Source organism: Euprymna scolopes, chromosome 17 (genome assembly GCF_053919585.1).
Source record: "Euprymna scolopes isolate OS-2025 chromosome 17, ASM5391958v1, whole genome shotgun sequence".
Classification (NCBI taxonomy): Eukaryota; Metazoa; Mollusca; class Cephalopoda; order Sepiida; family Sepiolidae; genus Euprymna; species Euprymna scolopes.
The window spans coordinates 80727677-80748934 of record NC_136498.1 but is presented as its reverse complement, the minus strand read 5'-3'; the positions used below and the strand labels follow the sequence as shown (position 1 = coordinate 80748934).

The 21258-nt window shown below is 33.3% G+C and overlaps 1 protein-coding gene across 1 annotated transcript in view; it reads left to right on the top strand.

Moving 5' to 3' along the window:
- Positions 1-21258, top strand: part of LOC145296836 (DEP domain-containing protein 1B-like) — a 75567-nt gene that overhangs the window by 36375 nt on the left and 17934 nt on the right. The window contains exons 8-10 of the mRNA XM_080142957.1: positions 253-1044; positions 12555-12727; positions 18367-18543. Coding sequence (XP_079999083.1) covers positions 253-1044; positions 12555-12727; positions 18367-18543 — 1142 coding nt within the window. The remainder of the gene's footprint in view (positions 1-252; positions 1045-12554; positions 12728-18366; positions 18544-21258) is intronic.

Below are 21258 nucleotides of genomic sequence, written 5' to 3'. Positions count from 1 at the left end.
GTAACATTTCGTAAAACTATGCAAAAATAGCATTTTAAATTAACTTTTTAGAAAATAAGTAAAAAAAAAAAATTTTTTTTAAGTCAATAGTTTCTGAACAATCTAATAACTTTTTCATTTTTATTTTATTTATTTTTTTTAATAAAAAAATAGTCTATTAAAATGTTTTCTCCTTTTGCATGATATATTTTCTTTGCATGTTTTATATTGCATGACTTTTCAAAATCATTGTATTCTATGTATTACCTACAGTTATGGCTGATACAAGACATGCTAGGCATTCATCTCCATTGTCAACAGGCTCTGGTATGCCCAGCTTGGTTTCCTTTGGTTCTATTGACAACCTTCTTCTGGATATGACTACTGCTACTTGTCGTCGATCATCTTCTAATCGATCTAAGCAATCTTATTCCCGGGTGCTTTTTGATCCGTCGGATGTAAGCTATAGCGGACGTAATCGCCACTCCCTTAGTCAGCTATCAATAAATAAAGAGAAGCGTAATTCAACCGGCAGCATTCCACTTCTTAGATATGAAACCGCTTTTGGTCCAGAAAATAAAACTGTCACCAATGTCTACTACTATCCAAACCAAAACACAACCACATTCAGTGGCTCGATGTTTTCGCGTCTCCCCTCTGTTTCTAATCTTGAATATTCCAACAGTTTTAAGAAGACATCAGACAGTCCAACTCGATGGCATTCGGAACAGCATCTGCGATCAGCGGATAGTCAGACTTTAAAAATCCTTGATTCTTATAGTACGAACCAACCGAGTGCCAATAACAAATCCAGTGAAAATCAAATCTCTGCTTGTGCCAAAAATTCATCTAGTCAACACAAACTCTTAAACAAGCATGAATCTGAAACCAGTGTCTCCAATAACCAAATTCTTCGTAGCTTTCAGCCCACAGAAAGATCACAGCTATCTTGGCAAACGACAAAATCCATGCCTTGTAGTCAACTTAGTTCTTCATGCATTCCTAACCTTTCTCCTGTTGAAGCTATTGACAAAAATGGGAGAAAACGCTATAGTACTATTTCAGGTAAGTAATTTTCTAGTGCTTAAAACGGGTTATGATTTCTTCTGATTCTTTCTGGAAATTGTATTATTTTTCTATGTATGTTTAATATAACTGATCCTTCTACTGGATTTTTAAGTCAAATAATCACATTTACGAACACGTTTTCATAATTGTCTGCTAGTTGATTATTTTTTTTTTTTTTTTACTTAACAAACTTTAGAGAATGGCTATAATGGGGGAGGAGGGGTTATAAATTCCAGAGAATAGCTTTATATTAAACTTACAAAGCAATCAGATGCTTCCCCCTTTAAAAATTGAACAATTCTTTTTTAGAAGAAAGTTATCTAAAAATGTAATCAATAGAAATCCAAAGATTTTCTTTACGATTTCTCTAATTGTACAAAGATTATGTGGCAGTTTTAAAACCAAACATAAAATTTGAAATGCTAATATTATCGTCACTATGGGCTCAAATTCTAGTATATATTAAATTGTTTTTAATGCCAATGCATAGTTAAGGCAAAATAAATTGTTTTTGAATATTAAAACCACTTGTGTTTGAATACATGTATTGAAACCTGATGCCAAAGTTATAATTATTTTACTAAGGTAATGTTTTAAGCTTTCTTCATAAGTTCAAATAGCCCAGTTGATAGAACATGAGATTGAAAATCTCAAAGTTTCAATTTGCAGTCATGTCATTCACTTTATCTATTAGTAATTTATTATTTACTATTAATTTGATATTTTTTATTTCTAAAAGTAGTTAAGATTTTTTTTTTAAAGGAGAAAAATTCTGTAATGTTTTTAAAAAATTGTGATTCACAGAAAAATATTGACTGATAGGTGGATATAATATCTATATACTTCTGATGAATTGTCTTTTTAAAAAATCTCTTGAAATTGAATAGATTTTCAATGTTTGTTTTCTCTCAAAATTGAAAAATGCATTTGAAAGCACCAATATAATAAGAATTGAATATTAATAATTATAATGCATCTCTTAATCTATTCCTACCCTCCTCAACCTTTTAATAAAAACTCTCGCATACATATCATTTTCATTTTCTTCTGAGTTTATCCAGCACAGTAAGGTCTTCACGGAATTTCTCTTTTCATCAGTCAAAAGCTTGATCGTGAAGTCTGATCATCCTCAAATCTAATATATATATATATGTGTGTGTGTGCGTGTGTGTGTGTGTGATTACAATTTCATAAAATATATAATACTTTCTTAAATATTTTATCAGATTGATACACAAATTACACATAAGTTTATTATTTTTTTTAATTATTACAGTTTATTTTTAAACGTATCTACTTCCTGCTATTGATTGAGTATTTTTCCAAAAATATATTACTCTATTTTATATATATATAACTATTTACTATATTAATTATTAAATACCTACAGACACTAGTGTTTCATCCTTTCGGGAATCATCAGTGCAGGGTGTCACAATTAACACTGGTTGATTCAAACTCGGCAACAGAAGCCATCTCTGGCTTCATTAGCAAGAACCTTATGCATTCGGCCACCATTAACTACGAGAATTACTGTTGGAATTTAAACATTTATTTTTTAAATGTTTTTAACGTCTATCAGTGATTTAATTATTATATGATGATCTGCGCATAATAGCTAAATTGACCGACCTTAATTCAACTGAAAGTGCTCAAAGATAAGAAACAAGTTTCTAAAGGAGCTGACATAATTATTTACTATAATAATTAGTAAATACCTACAGACACTAGTGTTTCATCCTTTCTGGAATCATTAGTGCCGGGTGTCACTATTAACACCAGTCAATAGATTCAAAGCTGGCTTCATTAGCACAGACCTAATCCACCGTTAACCGTGAGAAGATATATATATATATGTTGTTGTTGTTTGATATATTTAATTTTTTAAAATCTGTCTCTCCTGAAAATTTCCAACACAAAAAATATTTAGTTTCAATTCTCTCAATTAAGATAGTTAAATCTAAGGATTCCAGATTAATTTTATAATTGAGATCCTTTATTCCTTTTAGTTTAACATTTCTTCTTTGTATAGTTTGTGATTTCAATATTATTTTCCAGTTTCCATCTCTAGCTCTTGGTGTCCAGGCCGAAGTATAATATTCTATAAGGTTTTATTTTAATTTTATATATTCTAACATTTGCAACCCTTGAAATTAAGCTTCTAATTGTCCAATGAATCATTTTGTTTCATTTTAACACTATTGACAAAATAATTGTTAGATTTAATTAGAACTTAAAATTTACTCCTAAATCGCATTCCTCTATTACTGCTCAATTAGTGATCTAATACATAAAATTAAGTATGTTCAGATTTTTCAGGTTAGATCTAAATAGCAATGCATCTGACAAATTGATGCTTGATTCTGACTTGTCATTTATGTAAGTTTTTGCTCCATATTCTTTACATGAAAAGACAAATTCAAATCAATTTCATTGATTGCATATTCTATCCAGCCCAATAATTCTCCCAGCAGCATAAACTACATGAGATTTATCATTTACTTTTATTGTATAATCATCAATGACAAATTTAAGATGGTGCTGGATACATATTTATCCAATTTTTATACTTATATTAGAACTGTGTTGTAATATCATATTTGATTTAACATCTATTTTACATGCTGGCATGTGTTGAACAGCTTTGAAAAATTGACTTCCAAATCAACCTATCTCTGCCCATGTCTTTATCACTCTTTCCCTCGAGTTCATCCTTATGACTTCCGCTCATGTTTTCATGCCTCCTCCTGTGAACTGACCCTGCTTTCTTAATTGTTCTACATATACTAATCCAAGAACTCTCATCCGTTCTTTCGAAGTGACCACACCATCGAAATCTACTGTTTGCACCTATTTCCTTATACTGTCCAGATTTAATCTTCTTCTAACATCATCACATCTAAAGCTTTTTTAAAGACTCATATTACATATATTATTTTTCTTCATGCAACATGTTTTCAATTCTCACTGGCCCAGTTTCATTTCAATACATCATCACACTGTACACATGTCTGATAGATTAATAGATAATTGCATACAAACACTTATTATATATCTGATCATTTGACCTTTTTTTTTTTTATAGTTTGTGATTCCTGGAATTGCAATGGTCATTTTTTAAACAAACTTTTGTTTAAATACCAATTCCTTTGTGACCATACAGAATTCAATAATTATTTCTAACTGAATGACTGCTATATTATAACTAATATTACTTGCAAACCTCAAAAAATGCTTTTCAATAACATTTTCTTTAGTAAATCGTGCTTTGAACAAACTTCATTAAATGATATAATACTATTGTAAAATACGGCTACTAAGAAGTGATTTTTAATATATATATATATATATATATATATATATATATATATATATGGCATTTTTCTGCTTATTCTTATTTGAAAATATGAACTGAAAGTTTCAATATGCACGTGGAAAACCAAAATTTAAATAATTAGTAAAATAGATTTTTTTCAAAGTCTCCCAGGCAGGTTTATGCAAACTACAATTCTATAATCCTGGGTAATGCTAGGTCAGGTCAGCTAATATTTCATTCTTGCTGTTTCAGTATATAATACTTTACATTTTTCTACATGAAATTTTCACTTCCAAGTATTTTCTCAATTTTTGAAACTATCAATATCTATTTATACTTTGGCTTCCTTTCAATCTTTAGAAACAACAGATATCCTCCGTAAAGATGGGCGAATAGTTAAGCAAGGATTGTGTAATACTATACTAATCTAAAAACATCTATTTTTATTCAAGTTTCAGACCAAATGTTAACCCCCTCCCCCTTCTAATAACCCTTTAACCCTTAAAAGAATATGTGCCTATATTTTGTCTGAAGCAAAAAAAATAGATCAGTTTTGTAGGTGTGTCTTGTGTAGTTTCTAAATTTTACTTGGACACTGACAACTCTCCTTTACATGGTAAACTAGAACCTTCAGATCTAGATAGTTTGTCTTGTGTGTATGTGGGCTCAAAGTCAAGTATATATTAAATAGTTTTTAATAATGATAAATAAAGCAAAATAAATTGCTTTGAACTATTAAAAGCATGTCCAACACTATTGATAATGTTTCATTTATTTATTTCTATGATTCTTTGTTTGAATTCATATTTTGAAACATGAGATAGATCATAAATCTGTGATGTCACATAAAAGTAGCAATACACATAGCCAATAAAACGCTTTGGATAATCACAGATTTCAAGGGGTTTCTGCTAAAATAATCATATTTTAAAAACCAAAGCACTTTAAGTCTTCAAAATACCACCGTTTTGTTCAGAAATGAATATACTTTCAAATAAATTAGTAAATAATAATATACATTATATATTTTTAGAGTTTTAAGCAAATAAAGTGATAAAAATGTGAACATCATAAAACAGCATTTTCTGTAAGATTTTGTAATGACCCCCCCCCCCCCTGATTTGTAAACACTCGTACCGTGTTTCCGTTTAGAATTTTTTTATGAAATTTGGAAATTAGCCAAAAGAGATGTCATTTTTAATAATTTTGAGTGTCCGAAATTCGTTTGACCACTCGTTTTTTTGTTGTGTTAAAAAAAGATTTCAAAATGTGTATGGAAAATTTTGAAAAAAATTTTCTTCGGACACTCACTATTAAATAAAACAATCTTTTTACTATGTTTATTTGTTAAAAAGATGATTGGACAGTGTTTTCTCTAGTGGTACGTAACAATTTAAAAACATAATATCCGAAAAAATCGTTATGAATTTGAATCAAGACTTCTGTAGTATTAGTGATAGCAGAAGCAGTGATAAGCATGGCGTAAACAGGCGTTTTGTTTTTGTTGTTCATTTTTATTCCAGATCGATTTTTTTTTTTTTTTTAATTGAAAATCTGGTTATAAAAAAAAATTTTTACATGTTTAATTAGAGCTATTTTGTTATCAACCATACAAATATTTTTAAAAATTGGGTAGTATTAAATTTGAAAATATTTGAACAAACGAAGATGTGAAATACGATTGTTTTGGTTCACGTGTAAAAACGGTACACCGTCGGTACACACTTCTAATTTTTGTCCTTTAAAAAATGTTTTCAGTGAATTATTATCGAATGGAAACTAATCTACCCGATTATTATAAAATAATTAAAAAGAATAATCAACATTTAAATATTTGTAGGACGTGCTCAGTAAAAAAATAAAAACAGTAGAAAAAGACATGAAATGCAATTAAAAATCAAATTAACATTAATTCAAAATTTTTAACAATTTTTCAGCTTTAGCAAAAACTTTCCTTTTTTATATTTAAATAGGTGGGACAAAAATACTTGATATTTTTCCAAGCATCATGTTTTCTGTTAGAGGGACGTCACTTTTTTAAATAACATTTATTTTTGTCTGTCATAATTCTTGCAAAGTTTCACAATGGGTATCAAACATCCTCGTAAACAAACTAAAAAAAAAATCTCACTTAATTCTATGTCTAATCCTAGGTATGAGTGGCAAGCCTCCTCCTAAAACCTTTAGCCTTAACAATAATGCTAAGTACAAGTGGCAGAGCTCCCCCACTAAACAAACTTCCCCTGTGAGCTCATATAAGCGTTAAAAAAAAAAAGCATAAAAAACGTTTAAAGAAAAGTGCACGATTAATCTCCCATAAAAAAAATAAATTGGTCAATTGTCTTGAAATGGTGAATTATTTTACATTTATGTGAAATCAACCCCAACTCTGAATTCTACAATTGATTTTGTTTTGTTTCTATCAAGTCTTCAGGATGTTCATACATAATTTTCCTTAGCCCTTATCATTAACCCAAAGTCAGTGGCAACCTCCCTACCTACTCATAATTGCACAAAGACCCTCTTAAAACCACACATGATCGCCTTTTAGAAAATAAACAAACAAAAAAAACACCCAGGATTTATCTATCATAGGAAAAGGGGGTGGGGTAACTGCTCTAAAACACTCAAATGATTCAAAATGGTAAATCATTTTACATTAAATTCTAAAATAATTTTTGTTTATCTTTTAAAGTTTTTCACATGCAAATGTCTATAAAGGTAGAATCACATATTTTGGAGAGGTGGTCAGATGGGGAGGGGTAACAGAAGGTATTAATCTACAATAATACCAAAGAAATATTGCAATATATTCATTTTTAACCAATCCTAGATTTCGACTTCAGTTTTTGGCACATAAAATGCATTACAATTCAACTTTGAGTTTTCTAACTTCTTTTCTTTTAATGAATACATGGCATTTATAAGCAATCGCAGCATATTTATGTACATTTACTGCAGATTATTTGGAAACCATTAATTTCTCAAGATTTTCAGTAGCATATTCAGATTCCTTGCACAAAAATACACTTATATGGTAAATTTTATTGCTTATTCTTGTGTTTTAACAAATATATAGCATTTTTACTGAAAAAGTAGTGTAAAAAATGTGACAAAACACATATGATCTTAAAGAGGGGAAAATATCCAAACACGCAAGGCATGAAAATAGTCATAACTTCCTTGATTTTAATTGGATTTAAAAGATTTAAAAAGATTCTTAGCTTATCAAGCTCTTTCTATATATACCAATATTGAAATATTTTAAGCCATTTAAATTTTTCATGTGTATTGCTGATAAAAGCTATAATTTTTTTAAGCTTTATGAGAAAATCTAAATAGCTCAGTTCATAGAACATCAAACTGAGGATCTCTTGTTTCCGGTCATGACATCCATTTTATTTGTTGGGAATTAATAGTAATGCAATATTTTCCATTTCTAAAGGAACTTAATATATTAATATTTAAAAATTATCACACACACACACACACACACACACACACACACACACACACAGAAAACTACTCTTATGTTATGAATGGACTAGCAGGAAAATCCAGCAATGCCTGAGAACAAAGGTCAAAACTGTCCTTCTTTCTTAGCTCTTCATAATATTCACAGATGGCAAAGAATCTGCTTGGCATTAATTCTGTAGGAGAAAGAGGAGGTAACTAAAATTTAAAAATAACTTTGATAAATTCCAGGTTTTCAACTGCTTTTCTCATATCCAGCATTTCCTATATTACCATTTCTGTTCCCATTTTTTAACTCCCAGAATTTTCTTGTAGTGAATAATAAAAAAAGTAAATAAATAAAGAAGTAAAATGTTGTAATTAATTATTATGGATGAATAAAGATCCTACAGTGTTATATTATCCCCCCTCCCTCCACCCTCTTTGATCCAAATAAAATATACTACTCCAATTATCTTGGCTAACGTAATTTCAGAATGTGTATAGCTATGAGATCCTATCTCCAAAACTCAAAGAGTCTATGAACAGACAAGAACTACAACTGTAATGTATGTATATATGATGAGAAAAAAATAGAAAAACAGATTCAACAACCTTCATTCTCCAGCAGAGAAATTAACTTTAACAGCTGTCTCAATTGCGCAGACAATGAAAAATTTTTTTTTTTTTTTTTTTTTTTTTTTTAGGGATAATGAAACAAACACATTATTCTCTCTCCCCCCCCCCTCTAAGATCACTATATTTCCCCATAACCTCTTGCTTTGATGGAGGGGAGACTAAAACTTGCTGTTATGGTTTCAAATGATCTGAAATAATAGCAAAGGGAGACTGGATTCCAAATATTTCTCATATGTTATAGCTCCCCCTCTTTGGTTTTCATACATAAAGTAAATTTCACAGTGTATAAGGATTATTTGATACTGGAGATATTTATAATCATAACCTATTTCCAAAAGAAGAGAGATATAATGCATGAGAAATATTTGGAATCAAGTTTCTCCTTGCTGTTATTTCAGATCATTTAGTAATTGTGGCTGACCAACACATAACCTACTTTAAAAAACTTGTTTTTTATAGATTTTTGGGAGTGTTAAAAACAAATATTGCATTTAAATTTTTTAAAAATAAGTATTTTTCCGGGTATGAAGTAATGTAATTCTTTATGTTATAAGAGGTGGCTATTGTTGTATGCACAAGTGCACATATTTTTGCTTAATACCGAGAAAAATACTTATTTGCAGAAAATTTAAATGTGATAGGTTTTCGGGTGTGCTGAAAACCTATCTGAAAACAAGATTTTTAAGGTTTTGTGTTGATCTACCAGATTACAATAAACCCCATCCCTTAAAAAAAAAAAGATAACAGCCCCCCCCCCCAAAAAAAAAGGTACCTATAAAGTGGATGCTCATTTTATATCAAATTAATTTAGAAAAGTGATCCCCCACTTTTTGAAACAATAATGTGTGATCTTAAGGGCAAATGTCACATAGTCAATTCAGGTCCTTAGATTAGCTTAGTGAGCCGTCATTTGTGAAATTCTGATCAATAGTCGCCGAGATTTTGAACTTATAAAATTGCCAAAAAATACAGTAGCATCCAAAACTAAGGGACAAAATTTTAAAACCTAATATTTCTTAAAAATAACAACTGTGAAAAGCTGAAATTTTGACAACTGGTAGTCGTTATCATCCATAAGAACATACTAAAATTTGAGTCATTTACAAGGATAGAAAAAGAATTATAACATTTATTTATATATATATAGGTAAATTTTTGTATTTACTTCTTCCATAAACGTCTTACATGTGTTTCATTGTGCATATAATTGATGCTGCTATAAAAAAAATCCTTAGAAACAGGTAAATATTATAGTCACACATAAGTGGGTGGAATAAAGAGGAAAAAAATTTACTTTAAAGAAAAAAAAGAAAAAAACAGAAAATTCCAGAAATTCAAAAATACTAAGAAATGATATCTGAAGAAAAATGTAATGAATGAAATTATATTTCTTTCCCTTAATTTCAGATAAATTTAATTATCTTTAGCACATTGAATACAAGATGGAAAAAAGCAAATTCATACAATTTTCTTATTTTTAGTTAAGCTAGGCTGAAAAGCTGCTGAAACGGCTCACAATATCAACGAAGCATTTGGCCTAGGAACCACTACTGAATGCACAGCACAATAGTGGTTTAAGAAATTTAGTGGTGGTGACGAGAGTCTTCAAGATGATGAGCATAATGGTCGGCCATCGGATGTTGAAAATGATAAATTAAGAACCTCAGTTGAATCCAATCAACACACAACTGTTCAGGAACTTACTTCTGGATTAGATTTCCAACCACTTGAGAGAGATTGGAAAGACAAAAACTTGAATACCTCACAAATTGAACGACAACCAAAAGAAACACCATTATGAAGTATCATCTTCCCTTCTTTTACACAACAAGAATGACCTGTTTCTCGACTGGGTTGTGATTTGCGATGAAAAGGGGATTCTTTATGACAACCAGCGATACTCAGCTCAGTGGTTAGACGCCAGTAAAGCTCTGATACTCTCCAAAGCCGGAGTTGCACCTAAAGAAGGTCATGCTGACTGTTTGGTGGTCTGTAACCGGTCTCATCAATTAGTTTTTTGAATGCAGGCTAAATCATTATGGCTGTGAAGTAATGTCAACAAATGGATGAAATGCATCAAAAACAACAACACTCAGCATCAATTAACAGAAAAGGTCCAATTCTCCTCCATGTCAATGCCTGACTGCACGTTGCTGAACTAACCCTACAGAAGTTGAACAAATTGGGCTACGAAACTCTGCCTCATCTGCCATACTCTCCAGACCTCTCATCTACCAATTACCACTTTTTCAAGCATTTTGACAACATTTTGCATGAGAAATGCTTCAAAACCCCAAGAAATATCAAAAATGCCTTCAGTGACTTCATCATCACCAGAATGCAAGATTTTTACATTACTGGCATAAATACACTTGTTTTGCAATGGCAAAAGTGTGTTGATTGGTGCTTATTTTAATCAATAAATTTTTGTTTGAGCCAAGATATATTCACCTGAATTTAAAAATTAAAAACCACAAGAACTTGTCAACCTGATATTAATCTATTCAAATCTTAAATTTTACAGATAATCTTCAATTTGCATTTCTTCATAGTCATTGTCAATTACCTTTATAGATCTCCAGTTTAATATAAAATCTGCCAAAAAATAAACTACAAGATTTTGTCTTACCCTCCTCTCTCCCTTCCTCTTCCATATCAATTAACATTATTGTTATGGCTTTTGTTTAGAATCTTTGATCCCATTAATTCACCTATTAACATGTTTTCTTGGATAATCTGAGATCAAAAATTTCTTGTAATTTTTAATAGAATATGATTTGTCTTATCAAATGAAGAATGAAAAATAATAAGAATAAAATGAAGAAAAGTTTAGTTATGTTAAATCTTGTTAATTCCTTTTAATTTCTAAAATTTTCGTCAGAATTGAAATTAGGAAGGTTACAATTTTCAAGTTATTATTTTTAAAACAAATTTTAAGTGTATCCAATAAATATTTTTTTTATCAATAATTTTGCCTGAAATTTACTGTTTTATGCTTGTTTATTTGTTTTAAGTGTTCATCTTTCCCCAAATCATGAATGAAAAATCAAAAATGAGAAAAGGCCAAAAGCAAATGTTTTAGCTTAAATATATGAAGAACATAAATTTCTGAGATTTCCCATCTATACTTGTCATGTTACGTATTTAAAGAGTGAAAAACCAGCTAACCAGTAATTTGCTATAAACAGTCCACCATAAGTAACTATATATTTTCATTTGTTGATACTTAAGCATTTCTTCTATTTTATATGTCATTTGAATGTGAAAATCATATTTTTATAGCATCATTGAACTTAAGGAACAAATCTAAGCTGCCATTGCTCAAGTGTTGTTGGAGCTATATGCCACTCACTCCTGAAAGATTAGCAAAGTGCATCTATGGAGAATACACGTCTTAAACGTTTTGTTTCCAAAAATGAAAGTATACCTTTTTATTAGTTTTTATATTGTAGTTGTCTATTTCTTCCATATTACATTTATTACATTGAAATAAAATTATATACTTACTTATGGTGGGCACTGTAAATTAAAATAATTACCAAGTTATAGAAGCTGTATACTCAGTATCTCAAACGAAATAATTAAGGAGTAATCTCCCTTGAACACTTTTGTCTTGTCTGCATGTTTTGTAGATAGTAGTAAATTAGTCAAATGACATTAAAACTTACTAACATGCTTAAAACTGTCTTGAATAATAATTTGATTTCAATTTTTTTATATTTTTATTTAGATTTTATTTTTAATTCATTTTCTTAAAGTTAGTGATATTTTTCAAAAGTTGAGTTTTTATTTTTATGTACATGTTAAAATTTTTCTATTTAACTTCTCTATTTTTTTCCTCTTTTTATTTAAATTTTGATTTAGTAATAAATCTTTAAATATTCCATACACTAGATGAATTAAAATTGCCTTCTGTTGTAAACTAAAGTCTTTTAATATGTAATTATATATATATATATATATATATATATATATATATATATATATATATATATATATTGCACATTATGCATTCTATGAAAATATAGAAAGAAAATGTTTAAATAATAAAACTGCTTTTAATTAATACATAAATATTTTTATTCCCCTTTCTGTCTAGGTGTGTGGCCAATGCCTGATGATGAACGGGTAAAGCAAGCCGTCCGTTTAGTACTACTGCTCCTGCCTCCAGCTAACAGACGCAAGCTGCACCTTTTGCTTCGTTTCCTTAGCAAAGTAAAAGCTAACTCTGAACTGCAACTTGCAGACTGTCCAGAATCTTTACAGATTCTAGTAAGTCTTCCTCTAATTTTCTGACGAAAAATGATATCGTTTAAATGAAGGTTAAAGTTTCTCTTGTAGCTTTATGTTGTGTATAATCTACAATAGATTTTGGGAACATATGTATTATACATGGTGTGTGTGTGTGTGTATGTATATATATATATATATATATATATATGCATGCACAGAGTGACCCAAATAAACGGGCCCCAACTCTAGTTAGGTCCCGTCTCTTAGTGTTTTGTCCGAATTAAATGAATCTTTGGTCATAACTAGTTTATTATATTCAAAACATCACATCAAAACACTAGGGTCTTTGGCTTTTTTTTTCTCCGTTCTACAGCATATGTTCTAGATGGCCTCCATTTAGCTCCATACATTTCTTGAGGGGCAGCACAAAGTTGTCCATGACGTTCTTACAGACTGAATTGGTAATGGCTCTCATCTCCTCCCTGATGGCTTCCTTGAGTTCCGTGATGGTTCTGGGTTTCCCTGCGTAGACTCTGTCCTTAAGATAACCCCAAAGAAAAAAATCTGGGGGGCTTAGGTCCAGGCTACGGGATGCCCACTCAAAATCAGTCTTGAGACTGATCACTCGGCCTCTGAAGTTCTCTTTCAGCCAATCTCGGGACAGGTTTGAGGTGTGAGAACTTGCTCCGTCCTGCTGGAACCAGAACTTGCTCATGAGCGACGGGTAGATGGTCTGGAGCTCACTCTTGAAGGTTTTGAGGACCTCCACATACCGCTCCTTGGTGACTGTCACTGCTGCGCCAGATTCTTCGATGAAGATTGGTCCAATGATGACTCTGGCCGAGATTGCAGCCCACACCGTGCGCCTAGGAGAGTGCAGGGGCTTGGTGGCTACTTCATTGGGTCTGAAGGACCTCCAGAAGACATTTGTCTTGGAGTTTGCCTTTCCATCAAGATGGAAGTGGACTTCATCTGAGGTCCAAAGGAGGTTAAGGAAACTTGGTGTCTCCTTGATCTTCTCGAGCATCTTGACTGCCATAGCACTCCTTTGCTTCTTGTCTGAGGCTGTAAGGGTCTGCAGCATCTGTATTCTGTATGGGTAAGCCCTGATAGCACTCTCCTGGAAGTCTCACGGGACATACCGAGGGACTGACTTCGCTTACGCACAGAGCGTTTTGGACTCTGCTGGAGAGACTCTCTCACTCTTTCGACCAGCTCGACTGTTCACTTCTTGGGATGTCCCGAGTGGCTTGGATGGTTCTCTCTGGCACCATTGAGGTTCTCCACGGTCCTATACTTCTCAAAGTGGTCCATCTAGTTCTGAATTCTGATTTTGGATGGAGCCTTTTCACATTTGAACTGATGCATGAAACTGTCCTGGGTTTTCTTAAACGAGCTTGTCTTGTAGTAAAATTTAACACAGTGTATTCTTTGTCCCAGCTCCCACTGGGGTCTTGGTGTACTCACGGTCGTTGATTCTGCCATGTCCTGTAAAATAAAGGCAATCGGTGAATAAATAATGGAGATATCACATAAAGTGTACATGGGGCCCGTTTTTTTGGGGGGGAGGGGGGTTACTCTGTATATATATATATATATATATATATATATATAGGGGAAGTGTCCACAACAGCTATCCTTTTTTCCTTCAACGAATGGAGTGTCACGTGTATGAGTGAACGTCACTTTTGTCTTGATGGTTAAGCTGAATGCATTGCATGCTGCTGAATTAGATCTTGCATAATCTTATTCTAAATGGGGTACAAAATCAGCATAAAGTAGCTCTCTAACCAAACTTCTAAATGTTTGTGACTTGGTGTTAAACGTTAGATTGAATACGTTGCCAGTGGTATTAAAGCAGAGACAAACACCTTTATTGCAGTTTTTAAATGCATTTACAAGTAACATTGCAAAATAAATGGAGAATAGAATTGGAGTCAAAATATTCCCTTGTTTCATGCTGTTGTCAACAGCAAAAACTCCCATGAATTTTCATGTTTCTCTGGAGGTTTTGAAACATCTTGACAAAAGTAGGAGGATATCAAATCCTCCAAAAAATTACCTACAAAGCTTCTCTGTTCACAGTGTCAAACACCTTTGTAAGGTGGAATCTTTACTACTTTTTTTGCAGTGAATATCATGTCCACATTGTCTCGAGATATTGTGGACATATTTGTGTACTTGGGTAACACGCTCTCCAGAAATGGCTCCCTGGATACAGAGATACATGTTTGTATTGAAAAGGCCAGCACAGCATTTGAAACACTTCAAAAGCCAGTGTGGTGTGATCGTGGGAATTATCAAAACCAAGATTAATGTTTACTTGTGTACTTTACTCATCTGATTGCTGGACAACGCAACATTGACACTTTAAAGCAACTTGAAAGATTACAGCAGAAATGCCTGGAACGAATATAAAGTGACACTTACCTAACATGGACATACTCCAAAAAGTCGGAACATTTAAGCATTAAAGCGATGGTCATAAGGAATTGGTTACACTGGGCAGGTCATGTTGTTTAGATGGAGGATGTGAGGCTACCTAAGCAGTTGTTGTATGGTTAGCTTTTGACTGAAAAATGTCCTCAGCACAATTCAAAGAGTCGTTTCAAGGATTGCATAAAAGACAATCTTAAAGTATTCAAGATACTTATTCATAATTGAGAAACACTAGCGAAATGTTGGCCCAAATGGAGAAAGAAAGTTGGAAACAGAACGGAAGTTTTTACAAAGCAAAGAATTGAACATGTTGTGTTCAAGAGCTGCTTATTGCTACCAAAGAGTTATAACCTTTTGTTAGGTTTCATCTAAGTTTCATTTAGTCTAAAACTTGCTCAAAACAACAGCACCTCAAAACAATGATTTTTTTTTTTATCGTTCAATTCATGCGGCACCAATTAATCCAACTTTTTTGACTTCCTTATTTGCTTTAAATGGCAAAAGCCTGTTGAGTGGTCGAGTTTGAGTTCAACAGCAACTTCTCGTGCGGTTTTGGAAGGATTGGCTTCAATTAAGGCTTTCAAATGTTTCATGGTGCTCTTGAAAATCAAGTTCTCAGAATCGGTCAAAAATTCACAAAACTTATAAATACTGACAGAAATCCATTGAACAAACACCAATTATATATTCCTGACTAATTATTCAAACACTACCATGTATGAATATATGGTTAAGTGGCAGTTTTAGTCATTTAGAACTGCTTTAAAGCTTCACCGCTCACTCATTTTTCAACCAAATTTCAAATAATTATTACAGTTTATAGATTACCTTCTCAGTTATATTGTGAAAAAAAAATTTCAATTTTCATTCAGTAAAACAAAAGTTATGATGAATTTTCTGGTGTTCAAAATCATAAAAAATCTTCAAGTACTATCCTAAGCTGGGAATGGGGCAACGGACTTATACTAAGTAGATATTAATAAGTCCTTCTCACTTTTTTTTTTTCTTTTTTTTTTTTTTTTTTTTTTTTAATGGAGAGTAGATAATGCATGTGGATGTGTTATCGGCAGCTCCAGTAACTCTCGCTTCTCTTTTTTTGTCCTTCAGTCCTCATTTCCAATGAGTGATTTTTCTGACAAAGGGTGAAGAAAAAGCTGCTTTCCAGGTCGATAGTACTTTGTGAACAGTAGCCTGAGATGTCGGAAAATTTCTGTTTCTATGTCTATCCTTGTGGTCATGTCACTAGTAAGGGTGCTGGAGGTAAACGTTTCATCTGGGCTGACGTTACCCGCATGATAGTAAGGGACCCGAACCTTGGTTAACCACTGAGGAGGCTGTCCTATCAGCAGGTGCAAAGTACCAGGGCTGCTGTATTGCCATTTGGTGAGTGGATTCTGGACCATACAGTAGTTTCTGGTAGGACCTCTCGATGCCATATTAGTGGGTAATTGTTACGGCTTTATCTTGTGCTACAAAAAAAATTCTTATCTTTTTCTCTCTGTCCTGCTCCAACCAAGTCTATCGACCTGCTCCATAAATCCCAAAACCTCAACATGACAAATCTCAAAAAAAAAAAAAAAAAAACACGAATAAACCCAGAAACCCATCCTCCAACGTAGACCCCTACTACCAGATCTCCTTCTCCAACATCAGGGGTCTACGTTCCAACCTTCCAGAGGTTGAAACACAATTACAGGAGACGAAACCAGACAGTAAATATTTTCAAAGGCAAGATAAGTTACTTTTCTACCTAATTGGATAATTTTTAGTGTTTTTATTGGGTTTGTACTACTGTACATATAGATTCGAAAAAGTTGTCAAAAAATAAATGTATAACAAATATTATCAAAGGCAAGATATGTTACTTTATTACCAGAATGGATAATTTTTTAGTTTTTTTATAATGTAAAATGTTTATTCGGCTCGGAAAACACAGCATTTACTGCTATATTTGAAAATTACAAATGGCGGCAGACTGTTTTAAACACGTTAAATTTGGGAAAATGAGTTAAAACTAAAAAACCATACAAAATACAGAATACATGTCTGCCTATGTCACGGTAACATATATTGAGTGAGTTCCTGACAGTATTTTATATAGTTTTTTTACTTTTAACTCATTTTCCCAAACTTAACGTGTTCAACACAGTCTGCCGCCATTTGTATTTTTCAAATATACCGATAAATACTACATGTTTTCAGACCGATTAAACATTTTACACTAAATAAAAACACTAAAATCTTATCCAGTTATGTAGAAAAGTAACTTATCTTGCCTTTGATAACATTTATTTTTTATATTTATTTTTCAACAACTTTTTCGTTTCTGTGTTTAGTAATACAAACCCGTTTTATTTACTGTCACGTTTAGTCAGCTTGAAAAACAGTGTTTATCAGTAATATACAAATGGTGGCAGACCCTGTTGATGATAAGTTTGGGGAAATGATTTAAAAAAAACTATACAAAATACTGTCAGAAACCCACCGAATATGTCAGCCAATGTCACGATAACATATAATCAGTGGGTGTCTGATACTGTGTTGTATAGTTTCTAGTTTTTAACTGATTTTCCCAAACTTAACGTATTCAACAGAGTCCGCAACCATTCGTCTTTTTCAAATACATCGATAAACACTGAGTTTCGAGCCGATTAAACATTTTACATTAAATAAAAACACTAAAAATTATCCAGTTAGGTAGAAACGTAATTTACCTTACCTTTGCTTTCATTTATTCGTTTTTGGACAACTTTTTCGAATCTGTGTATAGTAACCCAAATATTAATTAATTAAAAACTCACATTTTTGAATACAATAAAAAGAACAAAAAAAAACTATTTAGCAACGTTCGGTTTAATCTACTGAATGTTGGTCGAGCCCAAGCCAAGATTGACGGTAACTCCCGAGGATCCGGATCCAATTCTGCAAGAGTGCCATTTTTTTTCATTTTCGCTTTTTTTTTTTTTTTTTTTTTATAGTGGATTGCTGTAAGAAACATGCATTTTCTCTTTTTATTAGAATTTTCCATTACATCAAATTGAGCCACAGCAACTCGTGGCAGGCTAGTAGTTTTATAATTTAATGGAATATTCCAATTGATCTGCGTTGACCAAAACTGATAATGCTATATATAATATATATATATATATATATATATATATATATATATATATATATATATATTCTACAGCAAGTTCAAAATGTGTTAAATCTTTGTCTTTCTTCTTTCTTTGTTTCAGCTTATTGATACATTCTATGAAACCATCATCTGCAGTCCACAGACTTCTGATATGGATACTAACCTTGCAAAGCATTTGGTTCTTTACCTGATTGAGAATCATGACATAGTGATGCAGATTCCTTCTGATCTGCGTAGCCAGGTGGAGGATCGTCTCTCTCAGTTACAACGTGTACAGGTAGATATTATTGATGGCTGAATGGACTAAAATTCTCTCAAATCTTTTTGATTTTCTAAATATGAACGGAGTTGAACAAAATAAATAACTTTTTTTTCGGGTAGAAAAATTTTTTTTTTCTACTGTTTTTTCATTTGTTTTCCTTCTTGGGATAAATATTTAAAGTTAACAATAAAAGAACATTTTAACAAAAACTTTGAGATAAGGAGTTAGTAGGGTCGAAAAAAAAAATACTACATCTAGAGGGTAAAATAATCGTTATTCTTGATAAGCGATGAGCCACCTAATTTTTTTTTTTTTTAATTACATTTTCACCCCACACAAGGCAAATTGCCACTTTGGTGTAGGGGGCTACTATCAGGGGCAACAACTACGGGGTTACTATGTAGGGATTTGGGCAGCAAGATGTCGGTTCACGTTACACTGTTGTTGTTGGGGAAGCAGGGACCTGGAATGGAATTCCAGAGTCTAGCGGTTCTGGGGAAGAAACTATTGGAATAAAAAGATCTTTTACATCTAGGGATCTCTACAGTGTGGGGGTGGGATTTAGCAGCCTATCGGGTTTGTCGAGGGTTCTCACGTCGTGGGGGCACAAGTGATTGCAGTTCGTCAGAGCATTCACCACTAAAATACTTGTAGAAAAGGCAGAGGGATGCAACATTTCGTCGATGGGACAGAGGCTGAAGCTTAGATGCCAGTTCAGGGCCTATCAGGTTTGCGACTCTCTTTTGAACCTTGTCAAGGAGCGAGACACTAGTAGCAGATACACCAGCCCAGATGTGACAGCAATACTCCATACATGGGCGAATGGTGGCCTTATAGAGGTACAGGATACTTTCGGGTGTTAGTAGTTGTCTAGCACGGTAGAGAGAGCCCACCTTTCTTGCAGTGGCCCTGGCAATGCCTTCAATATAATTGTTCCAACTCATGTTTCCTGTGAACGTTAGGCCAAGGAGTTTGAAAGATGTACTCTCAGATAAAGTCGTTGGCCATTGCTATAGGTGGTAGATTCTTGTAATTATTGAATGAAACTAGTTTAGTCTTGGCAGCATTGAACGCGACCAACCACTTTTGTCCCCATTCCACCACAGATTGGAGGTCTTCCTCTAGTGTTTCTGCCATTTCTTTAGAAATGTGTTCATTCGTCTTCCTGTCGTGCCTGCCATAGAGTGTAGTGTCATCAGCATATATACCCATCTCAGAGGCAATTTTGTCGGGGAGGTAATTTATGAATATCAGGAACAATAGAGGTCCAAGGATAGAACCCTGGGGCACCCCCGCATTTATATCATATTGTTTAGATGTACAACCGTCGAGGACAACCTGGATTTTTCTCTTATCTAAGAAGGATTTAATTATGTTAAGTATTCTACCAGTGATACCGTATGATCTAATTTTCCTGAGGAGACCCTCATGCCATACCCTGTTAAAAGCCTTAGATATATCTAGAGCTACCGCTCTGCCCTCCCCCGCTTTGTCCAGTGAATGGTATATACGTTCAGAGATTACAGTTGGGATGTCTGCTGTGGAACGGGCTTATCTAAATCCATATTGTTTGTCAGTCAGAAGTTTAGCATCTGTAAGGTGATGGACTAGAGCATGGTTAATTAAGGTCTCAAATATTTTGGCAAAAAGTGGGAGGAGGCTAATGGGGCGATAATTTGATGGGTCAGTCCTTTCGCCAGAATTCTTGAATACTGGTACAACAGAAGCAGTTTTCCAATAGCCCGGAAAGCAAGCTTCATTAAGGCATTTGTTGTAGAGTTTGGAGAGAATTGGAGCTACTTCGGCTGAGCACTTTTTTAATAGCACAGCTGGGATAAGATCAGGTCCACATGCTTTTGAAGTGTCAAGGTTTTTATGATAGCATGCACCTGAGCAGGGCTGGTTTTCAGATCGTCTAGCGTGGCGTCTGTCCACATAGGAAAGTCAGGTAGGGGGTGGTTGGAAGGGTCCAGTGTGGAGTTTGAGGCAAACCGACTGGCAAGCATGTTAGCCTTGTCGGTTGCTGAGGAGACAACCTCGTGATTGTTGGTTAGTGGGGGAATTGTTGATTGCCCATTATTTACTACACTGTTGTAGATTTTCCAGAAGTCTCGAGTTCCTAGATTTTGTGCTTCGATGCGCTTTTTAGTGGTTTCCGTAAATTCTCTCTTAGCTGTCGCTATTTCTTTCTTAACGTTATTTCTAGCTTCTATATACTTCAGTCTGTTTGAACTGGACCTATGTCGGTTAAACCTATGGTATGCATGCTGCTTTTGAGCAATGGCAGTTGCGCAAGTCAAAGTAAACCATTACTATAAAATTTCCGCATGGGAACATGCGCTTCGATTGCAGTTTTGAACCAGTCAGTGGTCTCGTTTGCACACTGTTCAGCAGGGAGAGAAAAAATATTTCTCCATGGGGCATCTCTGATTAGTTCCCTGATGGCTTCCCAGTCAGCCTTTTTATAATATCTTGTTGTTTTGAGCACTGGCTCTAGAGTTTAGGGCGATTTCAACCATTATCACTGCATGATCAGCGTTCCCGAGTGGGCTGTGGGCCTCCGTTATGCAGTCATCAAAATCACACCCCTTCACTGTAGTTTTCTAAATGCTGGAAGAATGTCTACTTTAATAGCTTCTTTCCTCAAACCACTTGCCTTTTAAATTCCATCTCTTTTCCGGCTGTACTAATATGCAAAAATTTAAATGTAATGTGAACGAGTATCTTGCT